General features: G+C 28.5%; 1 protein-coding gene across 2 annotated transcripts in view; it reads right to left on the reverse strand.

Annotated features, from left to right (window-relative positions):
• The window catches only part of LOC111683168, a 114,925-nt gene that overhangs the window by 16,914 nt on the left and 83,010 nt on the right, over positions 1-15,001 (reverse strand). The window contains exons 8-9 of one of the 2 annotated variants that reach the window (XM_046951668.1): positions 13,511-13,684; positions 11,512-11,541 (exon numbers count right to left, since the gene is read on the reverse strand). In XM_046951668.1, coding sequence (XP_046807624.1) covers positions 11,512-11,541; positions 13,511-13,684 — 204 coding nt within the window. The remainder of the gene's footprint in view (positions 1-11,511; positions 11,542-13,510; positions 13,685-15,001) is intronic. The other variant, XM_046951669.1, reaches the window with a different exon arrangement.

Here is a 15,001-nt window from a genome sequence, read left to right on the forward strand (position 1 = left end):
AGAGAATGATTTTATATTGTTTAAGAAGAAATAAATTATTGCAAAAGATTTGTGGTTTTAGGGGTCAAAAGTAGTATTTGCTAGATTTTCTTATGTCAAGTAATGAATTTTTACTAAATATACAATATTTATTATTTAGCTATTTATGCTAGAACTTTCATGTAGATTAATGGTTTAAATAAGTAAAATTAATTGAAAACATTTAACAAAATAAAGGAAATTTTATAAATTGTCTTGGATTTATTTTTCGTAAGGTTAATTAATTAAATGTTTTTAGATAGGGGTTAGAAATTACTTAACAAAAAATTTAAACACATTTTAAACATTACAAATCTTGTACACATCAAAGCCTACTAAAGTATTTACAAATATTTGAACAATAATAAAAATCTCAAAAAAATCATCTAGAAAAGAGAAATATCCAACAAACTTGTGTTAGGAAAGAAAAAACTATCAAATGTCCACATAAAAAAATACTATTAAACATAGATTTTTTTCTCCAGTTTTTCATTGCTGCCTGTTTTTACTGCTGCTGCTGGAAGGACCAGTTAGTATTTTTTCATGTTTGCCTTAAATATTTTTTTCTATTGCTGACTAAACTAAATACTTTTCAAGTGTGATTATTCACACGTGCAACCAGAACAAAAAATTAAATAAAAATAAAACTATAAGAAGTATGAAAAAACAAATGTTCATAAAATATTGGCGTAGACGTGCTTATACCCTTCAATGGTATCTCTCTCACACTTTTACAGTCTCGTTCTTTACTCAAATAGTTTACATTATACCTGCTGTTCTGAATTCTTAGATATACATAATTATATATCGGCTGACTCAGACTCCTTTTTTTTAAAGTTTGAGTCTTATTTTGAGCTCGACTCAAACTTGTTTTTTTTTTTGGAAAAGTTACTCTAACTCAGACTCATTTTCTTTAGAAAATTTGAGTTTGACTCAGACTCATTTTCTTTAGAAAATTTGAGACTGACTCAGGCTCATTTTCTTTAGAAAATTTGAGTCTGACTCAGACTCATTTTCTTTAGAAAATTTGAGTCTGACTCAGACTCATTTTCTTTAGACAATTTGAATCTGACTCAGACTCATTTTCTTTAGAAAATTTGAGTCTGACTCAGAATCATTTTCTTTAGAAAATTTGAGTCTGACTCAGACTCATTTTCTTTAGAAAATTTGAGTCTGACTCAGACTCATTTTCTTTAGAAAATTTGAGTCTGACTCAGACTCATTTTCTTTAGAAAATTTGAGTCTGACTCAGACTCATTTTCTTTAGAAAATTTGAGTCTGACTCAGACTCATTTTTTTTAGAAAATTTGAGTCTGACTAAGACTCATTTTTTTTAGAAAATTTGAGTCTGACTAAGACTCATTTTCTTTAGAAAATTTTAGTTTGACTCAGACTCATTTTCTTTAGAAAATTTTAGTTTGACTCAGACTCATTTTCTTTAGAAAATTTGAGTTTGACTCAGACTCATTTTCTTTAGAAAAGTTGAGTCTGACAGAGAATCAATTTCTTTAGAAAATTTGAGTCTGACTCAGACTCAATATCTTTAGAAAATTTGAGTCTTACTTATACTCATTTTCTTTAGAAATTTTGAGTCTGACTCAAACTTATTTTCTTTAGAAAATTTGAGTCTGAATCAAACTCTTTTTCTTTAGAAAATTTGAGTTTGAATCAAACTTATTTTCTTTAGAAAATTTGAGTTTGAATCAAACTCATTTTCTTTAGAAAATTTGAGTCTGACTCAGACTCATTTTCTTTAGAAAATTTGAGTCTGAATGAGACTTAATTTCTTTAGAAAATTTTAGTCTGAATGAGACTTAATTTCTTTAGAAAATTTTAGTCTGACTCAGACTCATTATCTTTAGAAAATTTGAGTCTGACTCAGACTCATTTTTTTTTAGAAAATTCTCAGACTCATTTTTTTTAAGAATTTTAATCTAACTCAGACCCATTTCCTTTAGAAAATTTTAGTTTGACCCAGACTCATTTTCTTTAGAAATTTTGAGTCCGACTCAAACTTTTTTCATTTAGCACGATTCTGACTTATTTTCTTTAGAAAACTTGAGTCTGACTCAGACTCATTTTCTTTAGAAAATTAGGATCTGACTCAGACTCATTTTATAAATTTTGCATCTAATTTAAACTCATTTTCTTTAAAATATTTAATTCTGACTGGAGATAATTTTCTTTACAACATTGGAGTCTAACTCAGGGATACTTTGAGTCCTCTTAAAACCGTTGGGTACATAAACTAACAAAAATTTTTATGACATCAAAAAGGATGTATGTATGTGTCGACGGAAGTTGAATTTGGACAAAAACGTAAAAAAAGAAATCTTTATTTGATGCATTTATGACCATTCATGACTCAAAACGAGTATGAAAATACAATTTCCTTTTTTTTCTCAACGAAATTATCTTACAGTTGAATAAGCAATTCAAACAATAAGTGTACGTTAGTTCATTCGTCTAACTGTCTGATGTTGCGTGCAATTTTAGAGTGTGTAATTCTTAAAAAAAGAAACTGTTATAAAAAAAACTAAATCTTATAGTGTTTAATATAACAAAATTTTGCTCCCTGTCATCAACACTTTGCTGCCACCAGTCATTACAACTGTTTCTGATGCTTTATTTTATTCTTCCCAGTGTGTGTGTGATTTTAACACTGTTTGTCATGTATGTTTGGTGGGGTGCCAGACAAACGATTAAATAAATTGTGGACTGCTATGATAACGTTTGTATTATGGACATGTACATTAAATTTTTGTAAATGTTTGAAGGGAGTTTATATTTTTTTGAGTTCATTTTTTTTGCTAATATTTTTCTTTTGCTTACAAAGTACTTGTGTCTTTTTATCCACCAATTGCTTTAGTTATATCCTTGTTTTCCCTTTTTGTTTGTTTTCTCAGCACTTTTCTTTTACTTTATTTAAAAGCAAGTAAGTATTTTTGCTTTTATTTTGTTGTCATGTAAAATTGTGTTTAAATTACCAGCGATCTAATTTTAATGGGATTTTCATGATGGTCGTTATTGTGCTGAATGGTCAGTATTTTAACTAAATTAGTCATTGTTTTGTTAGTAGAGAATTAATATAAGTTACTAGACATTAATCTTAAAAAAAACATAAGAAGGTGTGCCAAAGAGGTGGAAAATTTTTTGTATAATAATCATTAAAATAAAGTATTTTACAAAACATTTTTTTTATCTGAATCAAAATCATTTTCAATGGAAATTTTTGTATGAAAAGATTATATAAAATTTGAAATAGACTCACTATGTTTATAAAAGTCTGAATTAGAGTAATTTTCTATAGACAATTTAAGTGTAAAGTAGAATAATTTTCTATAGAAAAGATGAGTGTGACTCAGAATAATTTTATATAGAAAATTTTAGTCGGATTCAGAATTATTTTCTTTGTATAAATTGAGTCTAATTTAGGTCATTTTCTACAGAAAATTTAGTCTGAATGAGAGTATTTTTTTATAGAAAATTTATGTCTAAACAAGTAAGAGTTCTATATTCGGCTGTGCCGAATCTTATATACCCTTCACCATGATGTGTTTAAAGCCTTTTGTACCTTTTGAAGAACGAAAAAGTACCAAAAAGTCCCCATCTATGGGTCCTCAGTTAATCCGGGCCATACAAACTTAATTACATGTTCCTAGGTTCAATATTGTAGAAATTGTAAAAAGTACCTTTTGAAGAATGAAAAAGTACCAAGAAGTCCCCTTTTACTGGTTCTCACTTAATCCGGGATATACGAACTTAATAATATGTTTCTAGGTTCAATATTATAGAAATTTCAAAAAGTACCTTTTGAAGAATGAAAAAGTACCAAAAAGTACCCTTTCATGGATCCTCACTTAATCCTGGCCATACATACTTAATTACATGTTTCTAGGTTTAATATCGTAGAAATTGCAAAAAGTACCTTTTGAAAAACGAAAAAGTACCAATAAGTCCCCTTTTATGGGTCCTTACTTAATCCGGGCCATACATACATAATTACATGTTTCTAGGTTTAATATCGTAGAAATTGCAAAAAGTACCTTTTGAAAAACGAAAAAGTACCAAAAAGTCCCCTTGTATGGGTCCTCACTTAATCCGGGCCATACATACTTAATTACATGTTTCTAGGTTCAATATTGTAGAAATTGCAAAAAGTACCTTTTGAAGAACGAAAAAGTACCAAAAAGTCCCCTTTTATGGGTCCTCACTTAATCCGGGCCATACATACTTAATTACATGTTTCTAGGTTCAGTATTGTAGAAATTGCAAAAAGTACCTTTTGAACAACGAAAAAGTCCCCTTTTATGGATCCTCACTTAATCCGGGCCATACATACTTAATTACATGTTTCTAGGTTCAATATTGTAGAAATTGCAAAAAGTACCTTTTGAAAAACGAAAAAGTACCAAAAACTCCCCTTGTTTGGGTCCTCACTTAATCCGGGCCATGCATACTTAATTTCATGTTTCTAGGTTCAATATTATAGAAATTTCAAAAAAATACCTTTTGAAAAACGAAAAAGTACCAGAAAGTCCCCTTTTATAGGTTCTCACTTAATCCAGGCTCTACATACTTAATTTCATATTTCTAGCCAATAACAAAACATTAGTGCTGCTCTCGCTCTACTACTCTTGCTCTGCTGCTCTTGCTCTGCTTTGCTTTTAAAAACAAATTACAATAACAATATTTACCGTATTGTTATGTATTTTGTTTTTGTTTTTCGCAGTTTCTGTCTGAGCATGAATAAAAAATCTAAATTTTATATGAAATTTTCAGAGGTTGTCTCGGTTTTTTGCTCATATCTCCGTTATTTATGGACCGATTTTGCTGATTTTAAATAGCGTTCTTGCCGGTCGTATGTCTGATAGAATTATGGAAGATTCGGATCTCGCAGATATCTGGGGTCTTCTAAAAACTGATTTCAACAAACATACAGACAGACAGACGGACAGACAGACAGACAGACGGACATGGCTTAATCATCTCCGCTACCTATAAGGATCCAGAATATATATACTTTATAGGGTCGGAAAATTATATTATAGAAATTACAAACGGAATGACAAACTTATATATACCCTTCTCACGAAGGTGAAGGGTATAATTAAAGTCATTTTCTATATAAAATTTTAATATTTTCTATAGAAATTTGAGTCTGAATGAGCATCATTTACTATAGAAAATATGAGTCTGAACCAGAGTAATTTTCTATAGAGAATTTGAGTCTAAATCATATTCATTTTCTATAGAAAATTTGATCTTGCATCATACTAATTTTCTATGGAGAATTTGAGATTGAATCAAAAATTAGTAAATGAGAATCATTTACTATAGAAAATTTGAATCTGATTCAGAGTCATTTTCTATAGAAAATTTGAGAATGAATCAGAGTCTTTTCCTATTGAAAAATTGAACCTGCATCATACTAATTTTCTAGAGAAAATATGAGTCTGATTCAAAGTAATTTTAATTGAAAATTGAGTATACATCAGAATAATTTTCTAAAGAAAATTTCAATCTGAATCAGAGTTATTTTTCACGAAAAGAGCAAAATGCCGACGAAAGGGTCAAGAGGTGAAGAAGCTGACAAGAAAGTCCGCGATTTATCCTAAATTTGCTGTTGTCCTGAAATCCAGTACAGTCTTATTGTGGAATGTTTTGTCATCTCATTAAGGGATGCCCTGCAGTCTAATTTTGATCTTAGGCCTGCCTGGCAATCATTACTTTTTTTAGTTATGGCTGAAAGGTTAGACTGAAGAACACTACATTGGTCTGGAAACTTCCGTTCCAGAATGTGCTATGTAACAGCTATCGGTAAAGACGATGCGTCATGGAGGATTATTTTCATCATAACTGGATCGTGTTGATTAGTCACAGTAAAGCTTCAATGAAAATATGTTTTGGCGATGCAATATTAAATTTGTCCAGACAATTGAGAATGGTAGAGTGACCTTGGTTTGATTTTGAGCCATTGGTGAAAACCTTACACGATTCGTCATGGAGAATTGTTTAAAACACGAACCAATTGTAAAAAGCAGAAGATGGTTTGCCGAAGTAATATTCAATTTATTCAGGTATTTCTCCCAGACAATGGAAATTAGTGGAGTGATCTGATTGAATCATATGAAAGTGGTGTTGAGTCTAATAGCAGCGTTGAGGGCAATATCTTGGACCTTCAATAGGTAGCTATCCCATCATGAGAAAAATAACCTTTGATAGGGTGGTGCGAAGGGGCTCCGTTATCATTAAACAGATGTGCGAACGATTCCATTTACTCCTACATAAGTATGAGACACCTAAGATTGAGTGTTGAAATGCAATGATAGTTTTGAATACAGGATTACTCCCTTTTTATCCCATTTAACTGTGGAATAATAAAGAGAATAAGTTTCGTTTTAGATGGACTTATAGCAGGTGCTTCATGTGCTGAGTGACTTGAGTGCAAACTTTATCCTTTGCGTTAAAGTATCCGGATAATTGCCAGATATTTACCACTACAGGCACATCATCCGCATACCCAATACCCAGCAGTTCGAAAAACAGTCAATGCATACGAAAAAGACAGTAATTTCCTTTAATAGTTAACCATAGTAATCCGTATGTTTTGGGTCATTCGTCTCGAATGTACCCTTTGTAATCGAGAATGAAGACAGTCGTCTCTATAGTGTCCTCTTTGTTAGCGGTAGCGGAGACAGTCGTCTCTTCACTGTTCTCAAGTAACCCAGAGATTATACTCTAAAAAGTTGTTTTTTTTTTTGTTGTACTTCTGAAAGTAGTTATTTTACCCATCTTTTAGAGAAATGATTATTACTTTCTACTAATATGCCACCATCTGGTTGATTCAAATTTATATCTTTCGGATCAATCGTCACATTGATGTCCCATAGTTTTCTATAGAGAAGACACTTGAAATTTTTAACCTTTATTTCCATTAATATCTTACCACCAGTTGGCTCCAATTCGCATGTTTTGGGCTATTCATCAAGAATAAAAGAAAATCGTCACTATCCTAGAACAAGTCCATGTCCTAGTTTTATAGCAAGAAAAGTAAAGCTAGTAATGTGACTGACTTCCGAGAACCCATTTGAAGATTACCATCCTTTGACTATTTTTGACCGTCTTTTGACTGTCTCTTTGTAGGGTGTAGAGTGACGATTGACTTCCTCGTATGACAAGCCCATGATATAATGGCTGGTCACCTGGGTAGTCAGGTGGCTAGGGTCCACCACAAGTGGTAGGTTAAGTGGTCACTTCGGGACTGTCCCGTCGAACTGCTGGGTAAACTCAGCCAAATAAGAAATTTAAAGTCTGTATTAGACTCATATCCCATAGAAAATGTTTATCCATTCTAGGGTCATTTTATTTGGGAAGTTTTAGTCTGAGAAAAAAATTATTCTTTAGAGACAATTTTAATTTAAAGCAAAGTTATTTTCTATAGAAAATGTTCACCTGAGTGATCTGAAAATAATTTTTTTTAATTACAAAAATTGCTTATCCTCTATTCTTCTACTTATTCTCAGTCTGCAGGTAGATAACAGTCCTTGAAAGCAACTCCTGGCCATTAATTAAAGCTAGTTTTCTTAACCGTAAAAAAACTAAATATTTAAAATTATACAAACAGTAACCATGTGCCACTAATTTGTGGCTAAATACGATTATTTTCCTCACCATCAAAATGATAACAGACAAGCAGCCACTCAAACAGGCAACATAATCAAACAAAAAGAAAAAAAGTAAAAACTACAGGAACAGAATATTTAATGTTCCATGTAAGCGAGAAAATTTTAAGAAAAAAAAAACTATAAGAATTTTGGTAGAATAAAAAAATGCAACTCCACAGCAGATGTAGTACAAAAAGCAAATGACAAAAAAAATTTTTGTACAAATTCAACAGCATGATAAATAGTGATAAAGCTGAAGAAGTTTTGGCCAAAAAAATGAAATTACCAAATGTTGTTGAAACGTTGGGAAAAAAACACTGCAGCAGGAAAAAATACATAAGAAAAAAAGCTACAAAACTAAAGTGATTTAAAACGCTCTAAAAGGAATACAAAAAAAAAACAACTCAAAAACACTCTTAGAGAAAACATAAAAAATTTGTAACATTTTAATGTCATTTGTGCCACAATCCAAACGACAACGACTTCATGAATAAAATTATTATTTCTTTTTTTTTTCTTTCATCTTCCTTTCATTTGTTTGCTTTAGCAGTAAAACGAACATTTAATTTAATCCTTAAATTGTCATACATTTAAAACAGAAAACTAAATGCCTTTAATACTTTATAATTTATCATAAATTAAATATAATCTTTTTCAAAGACACATTTTCCCACACAAAATGATGGTCACACAATTATTAAGTGCTTTTCATTCTTGCTGCATGTAGAACTAAACTGTTTTGGCATATTTTTAAAATTTTAATTTATTTAAGTGAAAATATTCTACACAATTTGTGTATGTATGTATATGTACGCTCAATAAATCCCCCTTAAAAGTATGCTAATTATTTTTGATTATTTTATGAGAACTGTGATAAATGTGAAATGTTTTTTGAGAGAAAAATTATTTTTATGTTTTTTTTTTTTTGTTTTTATTGGACATTAACAATGAAAATAATAAATGTTGTAGAAGGACATTAAATAATTTGTTTGCAGCTGCTGCTGAATTCTTGGGAAAAATTTTTAAATAATACATAATTGGAGATTGAATCTTAATGAATGTACAGAAAATTTTAATGTGAAATAGAGAAAAGAGCATAAATCAATATTATTTTCTATAGAAAATTTCTGTGTGAATGAGAATAATTTTCTATAAAAAAGATGGGGTGAATCAGGGACATTTTCTTAAGAATATTTTAATCTGATTCAGAGTAATTTCTCATAGAAAATTTGAGTCTTTACTTCAGATAGAATATTTGAGTCTGAATCAGAGTTATTTTCTATAGAAAAGTAGAGGTAAATCAAACTCACTTTATATAGAGTAGTTGGAAATGAATTAGAGCTGCTTTCTACAGAAAATTTGAATCTAAAGTAGAGCTGTTTTTGATAGAATATTTGTGTCTGAATCAGAGTAATTTTCTATAGAAAATGGGGGGTTAATCAGATACATTTTTTATAGAAAATTTGGGAATAAATTAGAGCCGCTTTCTATAGAAAATTTTAATTTGTTTCAGATTAATTTTCTATAGAAAATTCGTGTCTGAAGTAGAGCTATTTTTGATAGAATATTTGAGTCTGAATCGGGGTAATTTGCTATAGAAAAGTTTAGTCTGAATCAAAGTCATTTTTCAAAGAAAATTTTAGACTAAATAAGTCTCACTTTCTATAAATTCTGAATAGAAATAATTTCCTACAAAAATTTTGTATGAATCTGAATTATTTTCCATAAAAAACTAGAGTCTGAATCAGAGCAATTTTCTTTAGAAATTAAAATCTGAATCAGAGTAATTTTCTATAGTAAATAAGAATCTGAATCTGATTATTTTTTTATAGAAAATTAAAGTTTGAATAAGAGTAATTTTCTATAAAACACTTCAGTCTGAATCAGAGTCATATTCTATAAAAAATTTTAATCTGAATAAAAGTAATTTTGTATAGAAAATTTAAGTGTATAAATCAGAGTCATTTTCTATAGGGAATTTGAATCTGAATCAAGGTAAATCAAGGAAAGTTTGGAATTGAATCATAGTAAATTTTTCTACAAAAATTGTGTTTGAATAAGAATAGTTTTCAATAGAACACTTCAGTCTAAATCACAGTAATTTTTTATAGAAAATTTGAGTGTGAATTATAGTAATTTTCTACAATCAAGGGTAATTTTCTACAGAAAATTCGGGTCTGCATAATAATAATTTTCTATAGACAGTTTGGGTCTGAATCATAGAAAATTTTTATAGAAAATTTAGTTTAAACAAGAGTCATTTTCAATAGAACACTTTAGTCTAAATCAGAGTTTTTTGTACAGAAAATTTGAGTGTAAATTAGAGTAATTTTCTATAGAGAATTTGAGTTTGAATCAAAGTAAATTTTCATAGAAAATTTAGTTTGAATAAGAGTCATTTCATAGAGTCATTTTGTATAGAAAATGTAAGTCTCTATCAAATTTATTTTCTATAAAAAATTTGATTTGAATAGGAGTCATTTTGAGTGTAAGTTTGCATCATTTTTATATAAAATTAAAGTCTAAATCGACCTTATTTTCTATAGGGAAATTGGATCTGTTATGAGACTTATTTTCTCTGGAAATTTTAGTCCGATGAAGTTCTTCTTCTAAGGAAAACTTCAATATAGTTATGACTAAATTTCTATAAAATGTTTGAGTCCGATTCAAAATGATTGATGAGACTAATTTTCTAAAAGATTTGTTACTCATATTCTCTATAAACTTTGAAACTTTTCTATAGAAGATTTCAGTCTAATTAGAACTCTTTTTCTGTAGAAAATTTGAGTTTAATTGAATATAGTTTTCTTCAGAAAATATGGCTCTGATTGAGAGTCATCTTCTACAGAATGTTTAATACAATTTGAGAATATATCCGAGTTATTTTCAATAGAAAAATTGTGGTTGGATAATGTTTTCTATTCTGTAAGGAATATCAATCTGATTACGATTGTCTCAGATTGATTCAGATCTCCTTAGAAAATTTTTGTTTTATAGAAACTTTTCTTAAGGAGTAATTTTCTCTAGATAAAGATTAAACCGCGTATTCATAAAGTTTTTAATCGCTTAGACCTAGTTCACACTGGGAAACTTTTGTTTGATTTTGTGTGTGCGAGAAAGAGTTGGTTGGTATTTCTTTCTCTTTCTCTCAAACACAAAATTTAAATTTCCAAAGAAAATTTAATTTTTTTCTGTATTAAGTTTTAATCTGAAATTTAAGTCTTTTAAAGATAAATTTTCTAGTGAATATATTATAAATGAATATTACAATTTTAAGTCCTTAATGAAAATACTTATAAATGTGTAAGAAATGAAATAACTTTGTCTGTACACATGTACTCTAAACAAACACTTTTGTATGGTTTTAGGTGTTTTTGAATCATTCTTCAAATTATATCTCTATGATTTACAATTCTGTTGGTATTTCCTTTTAAAACATTTCTATAAATCATCAAAATACTAACAGCTTGCATATGCAAATGTTGAAAAGCATTTCAATTTACAAAATGCTATTCATTATAATTGTTAAAATGCGGAAAATGTCATGTAAATTGTATATTTTGTAACATTAAACTGTGTAGAGAATGTCATGGTCATTGTCTTCTTGGATATTATATTCAAATGACTCTGCATAATTTTAATATTTATGATATGATATTAAATAGTATTTAATGGTGGGGAAATGAATAATATAGAAATGTCTTAATTTATATTTGTTTCATGTTTTCATGTCAGGAGACTAAGTAGTTTTATGGTAGAAGAATAGTAACTAATTAGTAATAATTGGGTGCAGTATTGTTAATCATTAGAGATTAAAAATAATTACCGTCGATTTCCTTCTATAGTTTGATGTTTCCTAAAGATGTTATAAATAATACGTTATTAAACAATACTTAACTTTCAATAAATGCAATAACAATTAAAATAAATAAATTATAATTCAACAATCAAACAACCATCACATCAAATGTTTACGTTGTTATTAAGACACTCTGGCGTATGATTTCTGTTTATTTATTTAATTAAAAATTCATTTTATATATAAATAAATATCACTCATACGTCATGTTAAATCGTTGATTAAACGAAGCATAGTTAAACAACTTCTCTAACTATATGAATATATCATTATGTGAACGTGTGCTTTTTTAATTGAATAGAAAATTTATTTGTTTTTTTTTTCTTTTGCTGTTTATCATTTATTTTTTAATTTATATGGAAATTATATGTTATTTTTAAATGACTTTTAATATATGCTTTTAAAATGTTTGTGTGTATTTTAAAATTAAATCAATTTTATTTAAAATTAAAGTACTTTTAAATATATATTAAAAATACCTAAATATTTTGTTTAAATGCTGCTTCTTGAAATCTCTTCTTTAGTTTTTGCTTCCTTGTTATTTTAAGGATTTTCACTTCAACTTATTTTTTTTTTTTTTTTGGTTTTTCCTTAACTAAAGGCTTATATTTAATCACTAATAAACACAACTCTATACACTTTCTACCCACCGAATACAATTTGTAATTCTTGAATTACTTGCAAAAACAATTCTCAAGAGTTTTAAGTACTAAAAAGGGGAGTATAAGTAGATAGACAGTGTGAAAAATATATATTCTACAGATACAATAATTTTAGTTTTTTTTGTTAAATTGAGTTCAACTTTGACTTATTTTTCTATATAGAATTAGAGTCTGACTAAAAAATTTGAGCCTGAACCTTTTTAAACTCATTTTCTATAGAAAATCTGAGTCTGTCTAAGACTAATTTTCTATAAAAGATTTGAGACTGACTTCAACTCACTTTCTATAGAAAATTTGAGCCTGTTTTAAACTCATTTCCTATGGAAAGTTTGGGATGGACTTGGACTTATTATCTATAGAATATTTGCGTCTAACTAGGACTTATTTTCTGTAGAAAATTTAATCTTAGGCATATTTCTATAGAAAATTTGACTCTAACTTTGACACATTTTCTATAGAAAATTTGAGTATAAATGACAGCAATTTTCTGTAGAAAATTGGGGTCTGAGTTAAAGTCATTTTCTATAGAAAATTTGCATCAGACTTAGACTTATTTTCTATAGAAACTTAAGCCTGACTTAGACTTATTTTCTAAAGAAACTTGAGCCTGACTTAAACTTATTTTCTATAGAAAATTTGGTTTAATAGTTAGTTAGTATGTTAGTAAGTTAGTAAGTTAGTAAATTAATAAGTTAGTAAGTTAGTAAGTTAGTAAGTGAGTAAGTGAGTAAGTTAGTAAGTTAGTAAGTTAGTAAGTTAGTAAGTTAGTAAGTTAGTAAGTTAGTAAGTTAGTAAGTTAGTAAGTAAGTTAGTTAGTTAGTTAGTTAGTTAGTTAGTTAGTTAGTTAGTTAGTTAGTCAGTTAGTTAGTTAGTTAGTTAGTTAGTTAGTTAGTTAGTTAGTTAGTTAGTCAGTTAGTCAGTTAGTCAGTTAATCAGTTAGTTAGTTAGTTAGTTAGTTAGTTAGTTAGTTAGTTAGTTAGTTAGTTAGTTAGTTAGTTAGTTAGTTAGTTAGTTATCGGTTCTTTTGTTCGCTCCTTATCCAGTTCCTCAGGTGGGAATCGAACCCACCACATCCGGTCTAACAGACTACAACACTAACCATTAAATAACCAGAGGAAACTAACATTATTCTTCCTACTGTTAAGTAAAAGGATTTAAGTAAATCCACTTTTTGTAATACAATTTCCTTTAGTGCTTACAAACCCCTTTCCCATCTTCCTGCCTTTTCTACTTATTTTCCCCTTTTCTTTAGTTATTACTCTTGTTATAACAGTTTTATCTGTTCTTCGTTGCGAAATAATTACCTGTATGTGATCACAATCCGACCAGGTCTTCAATCTTGGCTCAAATTTCTTATCCTTTTCATTGGTGCTGGGTGCCACCTTCACATTGGTTGTGTCCTGTGTTGAAATCCATACCAGATTACCTTTGGGTTGTTTGACTAAAATTAACGCATGTTTACCATGGGGTACATCGTGCTGCAGACAAAAACGTTTGTTGCAGGAGTCAACAGCCAAGGAACAACATTAACAGGAAACATAAAAAGTTGTAGTTTGTTTTATTTTGTTGCCAAGACCAGATCAGCGTTAGCAAAAAAATATACAATAATAATAATAATGGAAAAATGGACAGAAAGAAAAAAAGAGGATTAAAATTTTATTATTATGTTTTTTTTTTCAAGTTAAACAATTTTTATAAAATAAGTTTAAAAAAAGTTAATGGATTTATTTTTTTTATAGAAATAACTAAATGTTTATTTGTTTATGTGTGTGCAAGTTGCTGGAAAATGAATGATTTATGGCTTGAAGGAGTTTTGTTGATTTCTTTTATTATTTCATTTAAAGCTTTTGTTGTTGGCTGTGGTTTTTATTAAATAATATTTTTTCTTTATAATTCTTTTTTTGTCATTAGTGGTTAGATATGTAAGAGTGTATGTCTGGCTGTGATGTTGTTTGTTTTAAAGAAAATGTCTTATTTAAGGACATTTTAACTAAATTTAACTAATTACAAATTTAAGTTTAAAAAGAATTTCTTTTTTCAAAAAAAGCAAACGGATTCTTGATTTGTCCTCAATTATCCATTACATTTTCTGAATACTGTTTTGTAACTTTATCTAAACTTGAAGTAAAACAAAATACAACAGTAAAATGAAAACCTTTGCAACAATAATAATAACAATGATAAAGAAATCTACAAAAACGACTGGTAATAAGTTTCACTGAAATTGTACAAATTACAAATCATGCTCGTTATCGTTTGCCATTTCAAAACCATTTTCTTCTTTTTCTAATATTTCTTAAATTACATTTTATTTTTACAATCTCTTATTTCTTTTTATTTTTAGCAGCTGCTTTTTGCTATAACAGAAAAAAAATATAAAGATTGTAGTCATTTAATTTTCCTCTACAATTTCTTTTTTTTATTTTTCCTTTGTCGAACAACTGCAATAAAAATTGTTTTCTTGTCAAAGTAATTGTAGATGATTTCTTTTCTTTGGTAGATATTTTATATAAAAAGAAAAAAAAGCCAAAATCAAACAAACTCAAACTTTAAATTAACTGAAGTTTTCTTTAATCACAATACAAAATCAAGTCACTTGTGACACAGACTTGTTTCTTGCTATTTCCTATTGGACATATACATTTTTTTTATTTCAATTCATTAGTCCTGTTCTCTTTAGAGTTTCCTTTAAAAGAAAAACTTGATTATAGTTGACTGGTTATTTGTCTGTTAAAAGCTATAAATATTTGTCACTTTACTAACCCTAAACTACTATAGTGACACCCTAGATAGAT

The sequence above is a fragment of the Lucilia cuprina genome, chromosome 5, assembly GCF_022045245.1.
Source record: "Lucilia cuprina isolate Lc7/37 chromosome 5, ASM2204524v1, whole genome shotgun sequence".
In the NCBI taxonomy this organism is placed as follows: domain Eukaryota; kingdom Metazoa; phylum Arthropoda; class Insecta; order Diptera; family Calliphoridae; genus Lucilia; species Lucilia cuprina.